The 20,775-nt window shown below is 38.7% G+C and overlaps 1 protein-coding gene across 1 annotated transcript in view; it reads left to right on the plus strand.

Annotated features, from left to right (window-relative positions):
* Positions 1 to 20,775, plus strand: part of KIAA1217 (KIAA1217 ortholog) — a 415,980-nt gene that overhangs the window by 391,200 nt on the left and 4,005 nt on the right. Inside the window, exons 11-17 of the mRNA XM_044678100.1 lie at positions 452 to 582; positions 1,110 to 1,257; positions 4,084 to 4,558; positions 6,961 to 7,144; positions 11,396 to 11,559; positions 12,689 to 12,850; positions 15,661 to 15,780. Of these exons, the coding sequence (XP_044534035.1) occupies positions 452 to 582; positions 1,110 to 1,257; positions 4,084 to 4,558; positions 6,961 to 7,144; positions 11,396 to 11,559; positions 12,689 to 12,850; positions 15,661 to 15,780 (1,384 nt within the window). The remainder of the gene's footprint in view (positions 1 to 451; positions 583 to 1,109; positions 1,258 to 4,083; positions 4,559 to 6,960; positions 7,145 to 11,395; positions 11,560 to 12,688; positions 12,851 to 15,660; positions 15,781 to 20,775) is intronic.

Here is a 20,775-nt window from a genome sequence, read left to right on the forward strand (position 1 = left end):
TTTGCATTTGGGTTTAGAATGAGAGTATTAATAACAACAACAATGATAATGATTTTATTATGTTTTACTCTGTAAAGCCCTTTATTTATATCATCTCATTTGATCCTTACAACAACGAATCTATTGCCTAACTTTACAAGTAGAGAAACTGAGGCATCCAGCAATTAAGTGATTTGCCCAGAGGCACAGAACTAGTAAGTGTCTGAGGCAGAAATTTATTTAACTTTACTTTTATTTGAGGCAGAAACTTAAACACATGTCTTCCTAGCTCCAAGTCCAGCATTCTTCTTTTGAATCTAGTATTCACAAAGGATGAGGGTCAGGGCTAAGGCAAGACCAGAGAAGAGACAAATACTTCCATATTCTTCTTCCCATGTGAGATTTAGATCACTCAGGTTTCAGTTTAGGGTTTTATTTTTAGTCTTTTAATCCTTCTGTTTGTTTTCTGCAGTGAGCTAGAAGATTTTGTTGAAGATTTAAAGAAGGATTCCACCTCTACTGGCCGAGCAGTTACCCTAAAGGATGTGGAAGATGGAGCTTTCCTCCTTCGACAGGTGGGAGAAGCTGTAGCCACCCTGAAAGGTAAGCCTCCTTCTTCAAAGAAAGACCTGATTCTGGCAAGTCAGAATTATATTTACCCCTGAATTTGGAGCTAGAAGATCTGGGTTTGCCATATCCTACCTATGTGACCTCAACCAGGTCAGGCCCTTTATCTCTCTGGCCCTCAGTTTCCTCATCTGGAAGAGAAGGTGGTTGAAAGGGTTGACCATCAAATGTCCTGTCTAACTTCATATCTATGATCCTATGAAGAGAGCCAACAGGATGGCCTCCAAGACCCCCTTCCAGCTCTAACTTTGCCATCTTACAACCAACTTCTCTATTTAATTTTTGTTTAGGTTTTTTTTGTTTAATAATTTTATATTTAATAATTTCATAATAAATACCCATTTTAAGTAAATACTTACCAAAAAAGCAAATAAATATGTTTGTCTGTGGCCAACCTATACCATCAAAGTGTGAGCAGTGCCTTTTGCCTTCTAACTTTTCCATTGCCTCCTTTTCTTCAGCCTTCGTTAACGTGAATTATCCATTTGTCTTTGGCCTCCCAGGAGAATTCCCAACCTTGCAGAATAAGATGCGAGCTATTCTGCGAATCGAAGTGGAGGCTGTGAGGTTTTTGAAAGAGGAGCCCCACAAACTGGACAGCCTCCTCAAGAGGGTCCGCAGTATGACCGATGTATTAACGATGCTAAGAAGGTAAACTGGCCTCCCCAAATCTAGTACCAAAAATCAATGCCTTAAGATAATAAGGATCTGCATGAAGATAGTGGCAGAAAAGAAAAAGGGAACTTTATAAGATTTAGAAAAATGGAATTGATGGAGTGTGATTAGAGCTATAAATTGGTCCAACCATTCTGGAAATCATTATGGAATATATATACATAAAACACTTACATTATTTTAATTATTAATATTTATTTTTAAAAATCAATGCCTAAGGACATCCCTATAGATTATACAGAGAAAAGAGAGAAATACCCAAGAACGGCCTCAGGTGATATCCAGCAAACAACCTGCTTATAAATTCATAGGACCCCAGATGAGGAGATGCCTTGATTCTGTACTCTCTAAGAAAGTAGGCTAAAACAAATACATTCACCCAGAACTGATTTCTGGTTCACACCTGAGATGCAGGCTTCAGTCTCTGCACAAGAGAGGCTGCCTTTGACATTTACAGCAGTTTGCTTTCACGAATTCATTACGTGTTCACAAATGACATTTTATGGCGTGTCACAACTGGTGGTGCACTTGAGGATTAGACATTCTTTCCTCTGCTCACTTGTAACTAAGAACACAGAAAACTGTTTATGGTGGCAAGCTCTGACCTTTTCATTTTTCACCAGGGACTTAAGAGTAGGTGGTGCCAGAAACTTCAGGGAAATTAGGCTCCAGATTTTGGGCCAGGTCTAGAATATAGTATGTCTATAATAGAGGCAGAAACCAAATGCTCTGGAGGTCCAGATAGAGAGTAGGACTGTATACCTGGGGGAGGAAGCTTCATGGTGGCCTGGAGGATGTCCTTGACCTCTCAGAGGCTACAAGAAGGTTACAACCAGAATGGGTCAGGCCACTACTTAGTGGAAAAACCAACTGATAACCAAATGAGAAAGGGATAGATGCCAAAAATAGTAAAGGATAAGATAGAGTCACTGCCCTGGAAAAGCTTATAATTTTTTAGGGGAGATAAGACACTTTAAAAAATAATAATAAGATTTGCAATCTGATAATGAATTGCTGGAGGGGAGCAAGAAGTGTTTCATCTTATACATGTTGGTGAGAAGTTAATGGAATATCTTGGAAGAATCCACCCAAAAGTAGTTGACAATGGAAGTTGAGAAAGATTTGGAACTCAGTATATAGGATTTTGGAATCATCTCTATAGAGATGATATTTGAACCCTTGAGAGCTGATAAGATCGCCAAAGCAGAGAATATAAAGAGAAAAGGCAGGAAGGCCAAGGACATAGTCCTGGAGTACCTCCATCCTAAAGAAGTGAGATCAAAGAACACAAAATCAACTCTAAGCTATGGTAGTTGGGCAGATTTATATGTATTTTATATATATATATATATTTAGTTTTAAAATTTTATATATATAATACATATAATAATCACTGATCTCACTGATATAATTAAATAACAAATTTATGATTAAATAATTAAGTAATGTATAATTATATAAGTATATGCACAAATATATATTCATAATATAACTATATTACATTTTTAGTTTTTAAACTATACATATATATATATATATATATATATTAGTTTTAAAATCAAATAAAAAAAGAGAACACTCTACATGTGTTGATCTCATGTCTCATCCCCTTGGAATACACAGTGTGGAAAAGTGGGTTTTGAAGACATTTGTTTTATTTAGCTAGTACTAAGCAATGATAATATAAACTTAGCTGTGTGATTAAAAACCACTTGCCCTATACCAGCTGCTGTCTCCCCTATTCCCAGCTTTTCAGTCAATTAGGAGTAAAATTGAATGAAGATGATGAGAGGAATAACAGAATCTGTGTGTGGTGGTAAAGTAATGTCCCCACCCTCTTGCCACCTCTGTCAAACAATAAGACTAAAATGCTAGTCTGGCTCTAGGGGCCACAAAAAGATAATCATCTGGAACCACTTCTCTTCCCAAGAAAAAAGTGTCTTGATTGTTTCCATGGAGTTGTGGGATTAGAGAATTTACTTGGGCAACAGTCATGAATTATTTGTTCTCAGTCTTCTTACACTTTTTTTAACCCTTACTTTCCATCTTAGAATCAATACTATGTATTGGTTCCCTGGCAGAAGAGTGATACAGGTTGGGTTAAGTGACTTGCTTAGGGTCACACAGCTAGGAAATGATTGAGCTCATATTGGGACCCAGGAGCTCCCATCTCTAAACCTGAATTTCAGTTCACCGAACCACCTAGCTGCCCTCCTTCCTACATTTTACTTGCATCCGTGCACACTATTATCTGTCCACATTGGATTATTAGATCTTTTTTCTATGGCTTTGCACTGGCTATCCCTCATGCCTGGCATGTAGTCTCTCCTTACCTCACCTTCCCCTTGCTATCCTTCAAGATGCAGTTCAATCACTACCTTCTGTGGGAGTTCACTCTTATCATCCCCAACCTCTGCTGCAATAGCTTTCTCCCCTATGATTACCTTCTGTCTACTACGTACATATTTATAGCTCATTGAGAGCATGAAATGTCTTGCTTTTTTGTCCTATTGTATTCTTAGCACTTAACACAGGTTTTAACACAAAATAAATGTGCCCTTCTTGGGACACAATATGATACGTGATAAATAATGAGTGATTTAATAAACGCTTTTTTAATTCACTCATTCCATAAGTGATTGTCAGTTGATTTTTGTAAGCTTTGGAGTACCTTGATCTTAAAACATAATACTGGCAGGCTTTGGGGAAATATGCTACTAAAGGATGCTATAATAATAATGTAGGAAAACCTATAAATACTTTCTGCAAACATTTAATATTCCTCTGTCCAATTTCTCTTAGACACGTCACTGATGGACTTCTAAAAGGTGCTGATGCCACTCAAGTAGCACAATATGTTGCCATGGAAAAAGCAACAGCAGCAGAAATACTGAAAAACCAGGAGGAGTCAACCTCTGCCCATGGCTCCCCACCCCAGAGCACAACTGGAGGGAATGGAGAATCTCAGGCTTCATCCATCAAGTCAGAAGTGGTGCCCTTGTCCACCATGACAGTCCACCATGCACAAAGCTCCCCAGTTGTCATCCACCAGTCCCAGCACTCTTCTGCACTAGTCAACCACACACAGAACTTGCCTACAGGGACTGGCCATCACCCAGCCAGCCCTCCAGGCACCATGCAGGAATCAACCACCACTGTCCAGCCAGTGCAAACTCCCCAGTCTCCACAGCCTCCCACCAATGGTTCCACCATGCAGAGTCTGTTCATTGAAGAAATTCATAGTGCAAGTAGCAGGAATCGTGCTGTATCGATAGAGGTAAGGGCTTTGTCTTTCCACCTCCTTTAACCTAAATACAACAAGAGCTATTTATTAAGCACTTGCTGAATGGAGATACACTAAGGGATACAATATAGACACTGCCCTCAAAAAGCTTACAATTTCTACTATTAATAATGGCATTTAAATACATTTATAAAGTTCTTTAGGGCATTGTCCTCACATAAATCTTTTGAAGTAAATAGTGTAATTATCATCACTACTTTTTACAAATTAAGAAACTGAGGCTTAAAGAAATAATCCCTCTTGTCTATGGGCTCACGGCTAGGAAACACCAGAACTTGGATTCCTCTCCAGCTTTCTTGACCCTCAGGTCTAATGTTCAAATGCATTTAAAGAAGAAAACTAATATGACAGTACCAAATGAGTGTTAATTGATATCAACTAAGTGCTATGAGAGTTCTGAGGAGAGAGGAATTAATTACAAAATGTGGCATGGAAGTGATGGGGCTGTGTCTGGATCATTGAAGGAATGATGATTGACAGAGAAAAGGGGGAAACAGACCAGGAAGGAGCAAAACAGTGAAGCCAGGAAAATGTAAGCATACTAGGAGGACTTTGATCAATCAGCCAATAAACATTTATTAAGTACCTACGACAGACATGTAAGACACTGTGCTAAGTGCTGGGAATAGGAAAAAAGGCAAAAGTCAGTTCCAGCCCTCAAGGAGTTTATAATCTAATGAATTCATTCAGGTGGACTAGAGTAGAGAATCTGTGTTGGCAAATCGTGAGATGTTAGAAAATAGGTTAAGCCAGATTTTGGAGAGAATTGAGTAACAAAATAGAAGTCTTTTGGGGAGGGAAGGTTTTGAAATTGATTTTTTAGGATTTCAATTCATAAACATGCTGTCGATGGTCACCAATAACTGCATGATTTCTAAGTCTCTGGCCTTTTTTCTCATTCTTCATCCTCTTGTATCTGTCTTCAGTCAATATGTCAACTAGCGTTTTTCAAGCACCCATAAATACCAGGCACTGTGCTGAGCACTAGAGATACAGATACTAGGAGGGAGCAATCTTTGCTCTAATGGAGCCTAGCAGTTCAGTAGGGGAGACATCATGCAGACAACTGTACAAACAAGATAAATACAGGATAAATTAGGAATAGCGTATTGCCTCCCCCTTCCCAAAGGAGGAGGGCACTAAGATTAAGGAACAGCTTCCTACAGAAGACTTAGCTAAGACTTGAAAGAGTCCAGGGAAGCCAGGAGGTGGAGATGAGGAGAGAGGGAATTTCAGGTCTAGGGGATAGCCAGGTAAACTGTTGGAGCTGGGAAATGGAGTGTCAAGTGCAAGGAAGATTCAGGAGGCCAACGTCCCTGGATTAAAGAGTCTGTTGAGAGGAATAAGGTGTAAGAAGGCTGGAAAGATGGGATGACAGGTTTTGAAAGACTTTAAAAGAGAAACAGAATTTTATATTTGATTCTGGAGGCAGAAGGGAGCTGACTAAACTGGGGTTTATTCAATAAGGGGTAATTTGGTCATATTTGGGTTTTAGGATGATCGATTTGATGGACCCTCAACATCATCAATCACATTTTTAATTCTTTCATGATAGAAGTCACTGTGCAGAGCCAGCCTTTAAACCAAACAGAGCTGAGTTCAAATCTTACCTTTGACATATATGAACTGTGTGACTCTGGGCAAGTCACATAAACTGTCAGTGCTTTTGCTACCTCTCTAAGACAATAAAATATAAGATGTGCTGAATTGCATTAGTAGAAAGACCTTCTTCACCTGGGAGTTCCCATTACTGTTAAAATCACACAATCTGGTCCCTTTCCCTTCATGATGACTCCTTCTCTGACATTACACTATGTTTGTTTTCTTTCTGTTTCTCTGACTGCTTTTCCTCTTGTCTCCACTCCCTGACCCCAGGCAGGTTACTTATCTTCTCTGTGCCTCCAAACAACTTAGAGAACAATCTTTCTAAGACTGTGAACTGTAAAGCAGTAACTATTCTGCATTAGTAAAGGTCCTTTCTTCACTGGGAGTTCCTTGTCCCAAAGAAATTAGAGATGTGAATCAAAATGTCCCCTCCTGGGATTGTGGCTTCTCTTATTACTTTGCTGTGTGTGTTGGCCAGGTTAGAAGATAAGCCACTTTTGGACCACCGGCTTAGTTCCAGAAGGTGTGACAAATAAATTTATTCAAGTAGGCTGTATTCTGCAAGGATTATCTGGTGGACTTGCTTTCCCCTGGGAACAGAAATCAAAACATTGTTTATTGTTCCTTCTTTTAACAGCGTAATACCCAGCTCAGAAAACTATGCTGCTGTTCACCTCTGCTTCCTTGCCCCCTCACAAATGAGGACTGCTGGAATTCAAAACATCAGAAATCACTTGATGAGTACTAATCAATTTACTGTTTCTCTTCAGAAGGCAGAGAAAAAATGGGAAGAAAAAAGGCAAAACCTGGACCACTATAATGGAAAAGAATTTGAAAAGCTCCTGGAAGAAGCTCAGGCCAATATTATGAAGTCCATCCCTAACCTCGAGATGCCACCATCTTCTGTTCCTTCACCAAAGGGAGATACTCCAGTGGAGAAGCTTGAACTTTCAGGTGAGATCTTATGATTTCCTTAGTTTGACTTTTGCATACTAGAAATCATGACTGTTTCCTGATCTGGTTTTCATCTCTAGAGAGAATACTTATTGTGTACCATTGGAGAATGGGAAGGTACGCTCTTCTATGTGTTCTCAGTTGGCTTGATCCTGTTTATCAACTCTAATAGAGGCAGGAAAGTCTCTGTCCTTCAGTGGTAGTAGAACAGAACCCATTAAAGAAAAACGGAAATGACTCTCTTCCTGGATTTCCTGTGGGTTTGATGTCATTCCTGTGGGTGACCTGCCGGTCAGTTTGCTGAATAGATTAAAATAAAAATTGGTCTGCCTTTTAAAAATGACACCACTTGGAGCTCCTAAAGAACAGTAGGAGTGAATAAGTGAATAAACAAATCTTTAAGAGACTCAGCAATTTCTGTGCAAAATACTTTGCATTCCACCATCTTAGGTCAGTCTTAAACTTTTGTAATCTCAGAGAATAAATGCAGCACACAAATAACATTTGAAATATTATTTGCCTTTATTTTATACTCATTGAGCTTTGTGAATTATGAATAACAAATTTTTAATTTCAACAAGATAGGGTTCCCCGTAATTATGCATTATGGATGTAACATGTTTCTGGGTGGTATTTTCTCAGACCAATTGGATCCTCTTGCTTGGCTACTTGAGTCACTTGATCTGGCCCCATTAAATTATCTGGAAGGGAGGTCACATCAAAACTATTGAGTGTACTCTGAAACCCCATTCTTTGCATAATTTGAAGGTTAAAGTTACAAAGGCAATCCTTTCGGTCACTAATAACACTTGCTGAAAGTTTTTGTTATTCTTGTTGAGTCGTGTCTAACTCTTCATGACTTCGTTTTGGGGTTTCCTTGACAAAGATGTGAAGCAGTTTGTCATTTTCCTTCTCCAACTCATTTTACATATGAGGAAACTGAGGCAAACACAGTTAAGTGCCTTACCAAGGGTAGCCCCCAGTAGTGAGAGTGGACCCCAGTAAAATCAAAGCCATGATCTGGTCAGAATCACTCCTTACATGAGACCCCCCAAACCTCAGCTTTTTTATTTTATATTTGTGTTCCAATTGTGGTGAATTAGGGAAACCTGCATTTTTTGAGCAATATTATGAATGTTATAAAGTTGACATTAACTTCTTATTCATTTTTACACTTTACAGAGCTTGAGTTGGTACAAGTTTCTTAAGCAAGTACACACCCGAGTGATCACTGTAGCTATCTACATACTTGGTTCTTACATATAATTGCATTTTAACAAATTGCATGTAAATCCTTAGATCATGAATTTCTTCTACACCACACATACTTTTAAAATAATTTTTGTATCCTAATCAAGTACAATGCTGTTTAAATGTCCATATTTAAAATATACCAAATTCTTAACACATATATCATTTTTATTTCCAATTTTTGAAACCCTAATGTTAATTATATTTTTACCTGTTACTTAATATGATAGTATTTTTAAAGTAACAATTTTACATAATCATATGTCTATCCAAATTTTAGATCATAGAAAATCTTCTTCATAATACATCACATCTTTGAATAAGTTGTCATTAAATTCTTATGTACTTTCTACTCATTTTTTGCAATTCTCAAATTCAATTTAACAAGCATTTTTGGAAAGTCTGTAATCATTATACATTGCAAGTCTTAATAAACAATTTTTTCACTATAAGTTTTTGTACATTCTTAAATTTTGCTGAAATTCTATTTTTAAACTGGTAGCCAGTTATCACCGTGAATGAATTTACACTGTACATCAGTACCTATTCAAATCTTTAGCAAATTTTTAAAGTTTTATATATATATATAATTTTTTGTATTAAATCTAATCAAAGTTCAGATCAAATTGTGAGCCAGTTGTGGGATCAGATCTCCCTTTTTTGTTCTGATCTACCAAGGATGACATTGCTAGGAAATATTTGAGGTCACATCTAAACTCAGGAAGATGTCTTCCCAACTTCCTGCCTGGCTCTCTATTCACGGCACCACTGCCCATTGAAAGTTTTTTATGAGATTCTGTCTGCTCGATGTATGTATACTGGAAGAAAATGCTTATATTGAATTTTCAAGAGAAAGGTCAATATTTAAATAACTTAACATTTCAAATGTTCTTTGTAAGCTTTGTAATGCTGAAGTCATTAAAGCTTTCAAAAGCACTGATTTGGGGGATACCGTATATTGCTAAGGGGCAAGAAGTTGTCTCCGCACACTAAACTCACACAATAGATGCTGGCAATATGTATTCTTCAAAAGTTAGCTGGACCTTTCCGTGTTCATAAGGTATGTAAGACAGATGGCACAAGATAGAGAGAAAAAATGGGAAGACAATTTGACCAGGAATCCTTGCCTAGAACTGGTTAAAGAAAGAAATGGGCCATGGAAGTAGAGAACGCAAACCTTTATCCAATTGTAGGGATCAACTCTTCAAATTCCCCTCGTTTTAAGAAAAGAAAACCTCTACCTGTTCTTATCCTCATCCACTCACCCCAATTACTCCATTTGTGAAAATATGTAATTGTCTGTGAAACACAATGATTGATAGCATTTAGGTTGCAATATTCACCCAGCTCTCATTTTTTCAAACTTTTCCCTTCTTTCTTAGAATCAGTACTATGTATTGGTTCCAAGGCAGAAGAACAGTAAGGGCTAGGCATTTGTCTCTGCTATCCCTCATGCCCAACACATAACTGATGCTTTTTTTTTAAGCCCTCATCTTCCATCTTGAAATCAAAACTATATATTGGTTCCAAGGCAGAAGAGTGATAAGGGCTAGGCAATGGGTGTTAAGTAACTTGTCCAGGGTCACTCATCTAGGAAATGTCTAAGGCCAGATTTAAGTCTCCAAACTTACCCACTGGTGTCCAGACCTGGCACTCTATTCACTGGACTACCTAGCTGCCCCATAGCTCTCATTTTTATTCAGAACTTCTTTGAGAAGTTGTGAGGGGTGGATGTCATGCCCTGATTTCTCAGAAGAGAAAACCTGCCTTCAGGGAAGCTGACATGTCCATAAAGGCCTGAAGAAAGCTCTTGGTCATTAGGATTGGAATGTCCAGACCTATTTTAGAGGAAGTAGGAGTTATCGACAATTTACTAAACATACTCAAAGCACATTTGACTTCTGAGGCATTTATTTGCTTTTTCTAATCACTGGGCATTGCCAAATATGTATAAAATGAGTGACCTGAATGGTCTGACTATTGCTAGTCCATGCTTTACAATCCTATAATTTCTAAAATTACATGGCATCTTGGTGCCTCTTCTCCACCACCACCCTCCACCCTTCGCAAAATGATTAATTTCTTCTCCTAGCTACAACCCTAAAGCAGTAGTCATGCATCTTAGCCTGCAGAGTTGGAAGGGTCCTTAGAGGATATCAAATTCATACATTTTAGACTGTAGAGATAGAAAGGTTCTTAAAGGACATCAAATTCATACATCTTAGACTATAGAGTTGGAAAGATCCTTAAAGAAAGTCAAACTCATACATCTTCTACTGTAGAGTTGGGAGGGTCCTTAAAGGACATCAAATTCATACATCTTAGACATTGGAAGAATACTTAAAGGATGTCAGATTCATACATCTTAGACTATAGAGTTGGAAATATCCTTAAAGAAAGTCAAACTCATACATCTTCTAATGTAGAGTTGGAAGGGTCCTTAAAAGACATCAGATTCTATAAATGATGAAACTAAGGTACATTGAGCTAAGCAACTTGCCCAGAGTCACACAGCTAGTTGGTGTCTGAAACCCTACATGAACCCACTTCTTCCTAAGACCTAGCCTGCTGCCCTATGAGCTCTGCCACATGGCACCTCTCTCTGTCCTTTTAACTTCCCAGTCACTACTTCTGCACTTTGTTCTGGGTCCCACTCCCCTCCTTTGAACCTGATCCAGGTGAATGAATGAAAAAGCTTTTGACATCTTCCTTAGCATCCCTGAAAACCTCCTAGTGCAACACAAAGGTTGGTCATTTTAAAAAGAAGAAAGAGGGTTAAGGCTTCAAAGGCCAGAGAGAATACTCTGAGTATGAAGCCTTGGCTTTTCAGCTCACCTGCAACACCAGAAACTGCTAAATGGCAAGAAATTGGATTGAAGATGATGGAGAAGTATTTAGCCAGCCTAGGGTAGTGCCAGAGAGGAAGTTGTAGAAAAAGCACAGTCCTTTTTAGACATTCTCCTGAGCAGTACTCATGTGCAGCAATGCATTCTTTTACAGAAGAATCTCCAAATACAGAACAGGATTCGGAGAAGCATGGAGGGAAGTCTCCACCTCCACCACCTCCTCCCCCACGCAGAAGCTATCTTCCAGGATCTGGGCTGACTACCACTCGATCTGGAGATGTGGTCTATACCATCAGGAAAGAGAATGCAGCCACTAAGGTTGGATAATTTAAGCATTAAATAATAAATCTCCAGGTGGCAAAGAAACAATCAGATAAAACTTTGCTTTAATTTAGAGACTTAAAAGCTGGGTCCACAGAATCCAGGTTATGTGGATAAATTCTGGGGGGACGGGGGATTTCCATGAACTTGAATGGGAAAATTGCATCTTTGTTTCTTGACTTTTTTTCCTAAACAAGTATTTATTATTTCTCCCTCCCATTTCTTGTCTCTTCACATCTCCACCACAGAATAATTTTTATGAAGAAAAAGGAAACACATGACAAATATGCATAGCCCCATAAAACAAATTCCCAGATAGCCATGTCCAAAAATGTTATGTTTACTTCAATATGTTTGGTTTCCTCTATAATCCTATGTATTTTAGACATTTAAACATTATTCTGGGAAGGAATCTGTAGGTTTCACCAAGATGGCCAAAGGCGAGGGCAAGAAGGCATGACACACACATGACATACAGAAAAAGGTTAAGAACTCCTGACCTTAGACCATTTTTTAAAAGAGAAAAGAAATGGAGAGAGGACTAAAGTGGATTGCCAGATAGCACTACAGCTTGAGAAATAGCATTTAGTGTATCTGAGCAGTTCTGTAACCATGAGGCTTATCCTTACTTGACTTTTGAGTATAACAATGTAAAATGTAAATCTCAAGCTGCTTCCTCACCAGAGCATCATAAGAAGATTAAAAATGACAAAAGTACATCTTTCCCAGTTGACTGAGATTAGTCAAAGCAGTTGTTTGAGCCTGAACAGAAACATGGGAAATGGGTTTTCACCTCTTAACGTTGCTTCCACTCACCCTGCCCATCCTTCACATTAGATACAAAAGAAAACCCCTCAAAGGGCCAGTTTTGCATGTACCGAACACTGAACTTTTGAACCAAATGCTTGAACTTTGATTATGATTCTTCATTTGTATTAATCAAATGATGACTTAGGGGAAACATCCAAGACCTATTTCAAGTAGACTAGCTGTACCCACTAGATTTAGGGCCAAGAAATAAACATATTGTGTAGAGGAATTATTTCAGCACACAAACACTTGTTCTTTGATTTATCAGCAGTTGGGTATCATATTTAATCATGGGGATGCTGTCATTCCTATATAGGAAAGCACTGAAGATGCTGGACCAACACCACCAGCTAAGGTTGCAAAAGGTCCACAAGAAGAACAAGTTTTAACCCGGTCACAACCTCCACCACCAGCTGTAGTTTCTTCCACAAAAGATGAGGAAGAAGAAGAAGGAGATAGAATCATGGCTGAATTACAGGTATGGGGTTCAGATCATGTTGAAATGGCCCAGTGTCTTCCCTTTTGTCACAGTGGTAGTCCTCAGTATCTAAGTCTTAAGTGAATGAATTTGTTTAGATAAAAAGGGCATTTTAAGGCATCAGTCAGTGTACAGAAATGTTGTCTTCTAGCCCTAGTATTAGAGCTCCCTGGAGTCACAGAGCTTGGCTTTCAGTTTTCTATAAGACATGCACAAGGAATGTCCATTTCATATACCAGATAAAGAGTCATCCTCTCTCTCTAATTCTCTCATGTGCTCTCTCTCGCTAGCTCTCTCACTCTCTCTCTCTCTCTTTCTCTCCCCCCCAATTCTCAGCAAATAATTGATATAAAATACTGCCCATCTTATTCACCTCATTTTGTAAGAACTGGTTATTAAGAGTATGATTGTATCATTAATAGATAGATTCTGTTTATTCAGACTACGCCAAATTAGTCCTCATTGTTTCTGGATTAAATTCTCTGGGCACAAAATTTAGAATTGCTGATCTGTAAGTATGTTCTCAATTAAAGGTAGATTTGGTCATCTGTTAATCCTGAGCTCCTTCTCAAGAGCTATTTTCCCCCCTTTCAAATTTCCTGGAAAGCTGAAGGTTTGGGTTGAGAGCCATACTCAACCCTGTCTGGGAATTGCTGTACCTCATTATACTTCTCTTTGGAAAACTTCACTTTACTAATTAGCTTTCAATTTTTATAGAGAATTGATGGAGGCAAAATCAGAAACTGCAGAGATGTGACACCAGATCAAATGTCAAGTTCTATTCACACAAGTAATGTGAATGTATATGATATTTCAGTTTATTTAGTGACAAGTAAACATGGAGAGGTCTGGTGTTTGACCAATGATATTTAACTGAGATATAAAAGCAGCATGGCATGGTGGGTAGAGAGAGCATTGGGCCTGGGGTTCAAATCCCATTTCTTGACACTAGCCATATGACCCTGACTCCAAATCAAAATCCCTAGGATTAGCCTAGTTCCCACATTAGGAATTTCCTCTGCACTGATGAGCTACATAGATCCTCTTTGTATTTTATTAGGATAGTTTTTCTATACTGCCCTGAAGCCAACTCCGTGTTCTAAGGAAACCTTGCTATGTGTCCAACCCCCAAGTGGCTTTGAAGATTCTCCTTTGAACATGTGCCTTTCACTAGGCTACATGGGATGTTTAAAGCACCCAGTTCCTTTCACCTGCAATGGCCATAACCTGGTTGCTATAGTAACAGGAGTCAGTGCAGCTAACTGTTCAGACTTATCTAAAAACAGGGCTGTTTGGACCACTGTCATCTGTTTTGTCATGTTTTGGGGGTTCCTTCAGAGTCTTATCTAAAGGTAGGAAGTCAGAATCCAAGTCTGTTCACCCGCCTGATTCCTCCAGATTTCTAACAAAGCTAGTGAGCTTAATTCCAAGACCTCAAATTGATGAAGCTCATGATTATAAAACAAGTAAGGTTCATGCCTCTCCCCAATTCTAGAAGCTCCAAGGACCCTTTGCCTTTAGGTTTAAATACAAATATTTGCCTTTTAAAGTTCTCCAAGGGGATTCCAACCTACCTTTCCAGTTTATTTTGCATTGTTCTCCTTCGCATCTGCTACATTCAAACAATACTAAGCTATTCTCCATTCACTACCTTCCACCTTCCATCTTTTTGCCTTTGCAATGGCAGTGCCCCATGCCTGAAATACGTTCCGTCCTTATAGAACCTCTGTCTCACTTCCTGCAGTGCTAAGTCCTCCCGCTGCCTCCTATTCTGTTCCCTTCAACTGCTAGTCACCTTCTCCCCAGAAATTTGACCTTCTCTCTAGAAATTACTTTGTGTAGATTTTGTGTTTAACTTTCTATACACATTACGTTACTGTCCCCCAACCAGCTATTTGATGGCAAGGACCATTTCAGGTTTGGTTTTTTTGTTTTTTAGCTTGAAATGTAGTCTTAGTATTCATCCAGGAGTTAAGGTCTAGAAATGTAGATTTGTCCCCATTGATGTGTTTGAAGACTGGTCATCCTGTGTCTATTTTCAGAAGATCCAAAATAGCTTCTCTGATAAATTATATAACAAAAGGGAAACTGGAGTCCAGGTGTTGGACTGTTCTCCGTATCTAGCAGCTGATAGCCTTGCCCGGTCCAAAAAAAGCCTATACATACATCAATATATGTTAAACAGAATTTTGATTGGGAAAGAATTTTCTTTCATCTCAAGACTCATGAAACTTAATATTTGGGGAAACCCTAATTGCCACAGAGACAAGTGAAAGGTGGGTAATTGGTCAGTTGGCTTTTAATTCTTCCACTCCAAGCCTTAGTTTCATCAGCTGTAAAATGAGAGACTTGTTGGATGATATCTCTAAGATCTAGCTTTTCTATTCTGGGATTCTTTGAGAAATCCCTACCTGAAAAACAGTTCAGAACATGTGTGTACTGACTCCCTGCAGCAATATTTCCTGATGTGAAGAATGGATGTTGTTCCTTCTTTTTAATTGATATATTTTGCTTGTACTTTTGTAGGTTGTATTTACATTTCTTTTCCTTAACCTACCAGGGAAATCCATGTCTGGTCATTTCCCTGCCCCTATGTATGTTTATTTCCATTACTGAACACATCCTGTTCATGGAGAGCCACTTTTCAGCTTAGTTTCCAAATGGGACTTTCTGTTAGCTCTGAGGTCTGTGTGTCTCCGCTCCAGGACTTAGAGCTCACAAGCCTTCTGGACCATACTTCTGTTTTCCTGGATCTTTTCCTAGCAGTCATGATTGGATACATGTTAACCTGCAGTATTTTAATTCTTTAGGCATTCCAGAAGTGCTCCTTTATGGATGTAAATTCAAACAGTCCTGTTGAGCAGGCTCGAACTGACGGTCACGTTAAAGACACTAGACTTGGGACCGTTACACAACCCAAGGAAAGGAAGGTAAAGAGGCGCCAGCCTTCTGCCATGTGGCCTTGACTTTTCCTTCTTTTTCCTTGCTCTGACACTAACCTGGGTCTCCCTCATTTGTCACTCTGTGTCTTCTATCTTTCATTCTCTTCTCTGCATTCCTCGGCTGAAGAGATAATTTATTGTTATCTTCAAGAAAGCTGGCTGAGGGGACCATTCGGGAAGAAAACAGCCTTAGTGGGCTTGGATCCCACATGTAGTGTGTTAAAGAAAGAGAAGAGAAAAATACCAGAAAGAGTGAGCCCCTACGTGCAGTGAGGCTCTGTCCAGAGTTAGACGAGCTGTTGGCAGGATGAATAAAGACACTAGTCCCATATGAACTGGTTCTCATTCATTTTTTTCCTAATTGCAACTGGCAAGAAAATGGGCAAAGGCATCCTTTTTAGGCCAGAGCAGTAGATGTGCACATAGATCCAAGAACACATGTGATGTTTCTGACATTCTAACCTGCATGTATCTCTTAACATAGAACTCATAGTGGAGTAAGATTGATGCTCTTAGTGAATTTCTGAGGGGATCTAAAACCCTGAATTTTCTTTTAAATCATTGAAAGTCAAATTTTTGTCAGCCTAGTTTTAATGTTTAAGTACATTTGGTTGTATCCTAGTTTTTTGTGTTTTTTTTTTTTTAAATGAGAGCCACAGGAGAACTCTGGTTACCTGATTCTGTCCTATAACAGCGCCTTCTATCTATATATCAATTAGTCGATAAGTATTTATTAAATGCCTGCTATTTTCCAGGCACCAAACCTAGGGATCTCATATCCCCTTAGAAGGCACATATATGTAAATGTGTCTATTCTTAAGGCAAAGGTGTTAGTAATGAATCTGTGATGTGATTTACTGATCAAAACTGATTCTAGTAAGATTGTAATTGTTGATTGGAGAACTTTTGCCAAAGCCTCAGAGTAAAGAGTTCCAAGATCATTAAGGGTCAAGTCTCATTTAATGAGAACCTCTTGGGGTGGTTTTTTTCCCCATTTTTTCCACTTTCCCAGAATTCAAAAATGCTTTCTTCCTTTTACCCAAGTTGAGTGGAAGAAGGGCTAGCCATTAAAATGTTCTTGTCCTGATAGTGAGAAGCTTTCGTGCCTTGGGACAAGTGTGTCCAAGCTCAAGGAATTGGATTCAGAATAATGAAATCTACTTCATTTGTTTGTCTTAAAGCCTACAAGAGAAACATTACCAGGATTTCCCATGCCTCACCATGGAGACCCACCAGGGAGGCAGGGAGGCTAACTTTTTCCATCTGGCACACAGTCATCTTCTAGGTCAGGGTTCTTTAATTTTTTTTTTATAGACCCTGTGCATCTGTTGTTGTTTTTTTTAATGAGTAAGATAAGATACATAGGATTTCAAAGGAAAATAATTAATTATATTTCACTAGAGTTTACACACACACACAAACTTTTCAAAGTTCATGGACCTTTGACAGCTACATGGCTCAATGGATTTAGTGCCAGGCCTTGATTCAGGAGGACCTGGGTTCAAATTGGCCTCAGACACTTCCTAGCTTGGTGACCCTGGTCAAGTCACTTAACCCTAACTGCCTTCCCCTTTGGAACCAGTTAGTGTGAATTCCAAGATGGAAGGTAGGGTTTTTGTTTTTGTTTTTTTTTAAAAGAAAGTTCATTGACCTCAGATTAAGAATCCTCATTCTATGTCAAGCCTTCAAAGAGCCCTGCTGTCTTTGATAGAAATATTTACTAGATTGATCAGCTTTATGCACTTTAGACATTCTTAATGATTATGCTTAGCACATAGTAGGTGCTGTATAAACTCTTATTCCTCTTTCCACTTGTTTCAATAATGTTGCATATATGATTCATAGTTTTCATTTTTAAAGCTTCTTTTCAATTACAATGTGAAATTCTCTAAGGCAAAAACTGGTAGTTGCCTCAGCAAAACAATTTGAGACTGTTTTGCTGTTTCAGAAAAATTAAAGTTTTTCATGAGTCACTGTCCACAGGCTCACCTAGAAAGGATCTAGGCTAGGCTACTGTGGAATTTCAAGCACTGCTTGATAAAATATTTTGTGGAAAGCAGCAAGGATGAACCCCTTTAATACAGCCTCTCTAATGCTTCCCTCAAGCCCCCGGCCTCATTTATCTTGATCAAGGCAAAATGACAGGTGAAAATTGACTAAAGCCCTAATTTGTGGCCAGCACTTGTCTTGGTGTCCATTCTGTGTAATTAGAAATGTTCTTGTCCAGCCATCTTGAGCCAGATTTTCATGCCTTTGGACAGGTATATTCGAGTTCAAAGAATTGGATCCAGAATCGTGACCTTCACTTGTTTGTCTTAAACCCTACAAGAGAAAGTTAATTTCTCAACTAGCATAAATAAGTAGGAATTAACTTAAGAAATGACCCAAATGCCTATGCTTAACTTTATTTTCCTGGTCATTATTAGCCCTGAGCTGGGACCTCTAGTTCTCCCATTTTTTTCCCTTCCCACCCACTCTCTTTAAATGCATGACTAGATAGGAGTTAGATAAAGATATAGTATGCATATTATATATGGGTATACATGTTTGCATTTATTGATATTATATACATACCCGTATGTGTATGAGTGTATATGTGTATATATACACATACACTCCCTCCTAAATGGGGGAGTCTGCTCACTCAGAGCACCCTGTTATTTTCTTGGAAGCCCCTGTCCATTTGTTCATTTGAACATAATTATCTACATGCTTAGTTTCTTTTCTATAATAATAAAGATTTCATATGTAACTATTTGCTTTTCATGCCATGTAGGTAATCATTTTCAGCTGTTTTCCTGGATCTTTTAAATATTCCACCCTACAAAGTGCCAATCCAGTTCACCAAGCATTTATTTATTCTTTCTTTTTAAACCCTCACCTTCCATCTTAGAATCAATACTGTGTATGGTTCCAAGGCAGAAGAGCAGTAAAGAGTAGGAAATGGGGATTAAGTGACTTGCCCAGGGTCATCCAGGTAGGAAGTGTCTGAGGCCAGATTTGAACCCAAGACTGCCAGGCTTGACTCTCAATCCATTGAGTGACCTAGCTGCCCCTGCCTCCCCACCAAGCATTTATGAAGAGCCTACTACATGCAAATCACTAGGTACTGGAAATACAAAGATCTTACTAAGTACAAGGAAAACAAACCTTATGTTTTACTGGGATTTACCAAAAAGACTTCATTCTCTCCACAAAAGATACAAAGGAAAGACTAATGATCATAACATCTTCATTATCTGTAGTATGGGTGAATTGTTCCATTTTTTTACCTCCCAGAATAATGGAGGTTCAGTGGAGAAGGAGAATGAGTCTTGTACAAATTTGAGCTTGAAATCTTGAACTTATTCACTTAGTGTGTTACTGCCTTTCTTGCAGTTTACTTGAACGTTTTTGTGTTTTTATTTTGAAAAGAATCTTTGAGACTCTATGTAGAGGAAAAATTCTCTCTAATGCTCTCTCGCCACATTTCTCCTGAGAGCCACAAACCAAGATGGAGTTTAGTCTTTTATTTTTGAGATGTGTTGTTTCATTTTCCAGCTTTGAAATGCAATTCCAGGATGTTCCCCCATCGAGTTAGACCAAATGTGTGAAGCTATCAAAGCGATTGAATTTTGGGGTCAGTTGTCCCCAAAGTCAAGGCATTGTACACTCATTCCCTGTAGCATTTCCTTGTGATTAACTCTGTACTTGAGCTGCAGCCTGTGTTTGTGTGTCATTTACCTAAATATGTCCTGAAATCATCTTTCCCTTCTTTAATCTAGATAACTTAGGTTTCCACTGGGTTGCCTCTCACTCGGCAATGATATATAGTTTCATGTTTTAAATTATTCTGACTAAAAATCGGTGATTGTGCCTTTTGTTCTTCATCTCACTGTAACCACCATGCCTTTTCTTTACAATTACTTTCAGCAAGACTGTGCAATAACACCAGCTATGCAGGATCACCTAAGGGCTTCTGCTGAAATGTGTCAAAGCCAGGGCTTCTGCCAATGTAACACTGCCAAAACCAGCTGTGTTCTGTCAATGTTAGCTTTAAATCATAGCGAATATGTAGTCTGAGAGAAATGTTTCTTCAGCCCATTTGGGGGGGGGGATATAAAGGAGTATATAATTAAATCTGGAACATGCTATGGTCCACTATTTTATAGTCTAGTATCTGTCTTTGTTTTTTTAAACCCTTACCTTCTGTCTTAGAATCAGTACTAAGTATTTTTTCCATGGCAGAAGAATGGCAAGGGCTAGGCAATTGGGGTTAAGAAATGTCTTGAGTCCAGCTTTGAACCCTGGGCTTCCCATCCCTAGTTGGGGCTCTCTATGCACTGAGCAACCTTGCTGCCCAGCATCTGTCCTTATTTTGCAGTTAACATTTTGGTAGTATTCGTTTTCTCTTTTAATTTTCACCCATGACTTCAGCTATTAGTAGCATAGACAATTATCCATTCCAGATTCCATTTCTCAAATGATGAAGAATTGAGTTTATTTTCTTAATCTCAGACTTCTTCCTCATTTCAGCGTATAAATTCTGTCATAGGGAGTCCTTTCCATAAAAGGAAGTGAGACAGAATTTGACTTCATTGGAGTCTCAGAATATTAAACACTGAAAGGGACCAAAGAGAGTTTGTCCCAGAACCAGTTAGTGGCAGAGTTAGGAGCAGAACTTTAGCCTACCAACTTCTAGTTCAGCGCCCTTCCTACCACTTTATGCTGCCTCTCAGTTCCTAGATAATGCTAAAACAAAACAGCCAGAACTGAGGAGCAGCGAATTACCTGTCTGGTCCTTTGGGTAAAGCAGCCTCATCTCTCTTTTATAAGCTTTGGATCCTCTCGCACAATTTGAAATATGTGAAATAGTTTGCTAATTGAGACTTTCATCTTGTGCAAAAACAGGGCATTTTTGGAAGTTGGAGAACAAAACAAATTCAGGTAATAACATAACTGTAGGCTTGATTGGCATTAGATATATGCTTGACCAGCATGGTT

This window comes from Gracilinanus agilis, chromosome 5, assembly GCF_016433145.1.
Source record: "Gracilinanus agilis isolate LMUSP501 chromosome 5, AgileGrace, whole genome shotgun sequence".
In the NCBI taxonomy this organism is placed as follows: domain Eukaryota; kingdom Metazoa; phylum Chordata; class Mammalia; order Didelphimorphia; family Didelphidae; genus Gracilinanus; species Gracilinanus agilis.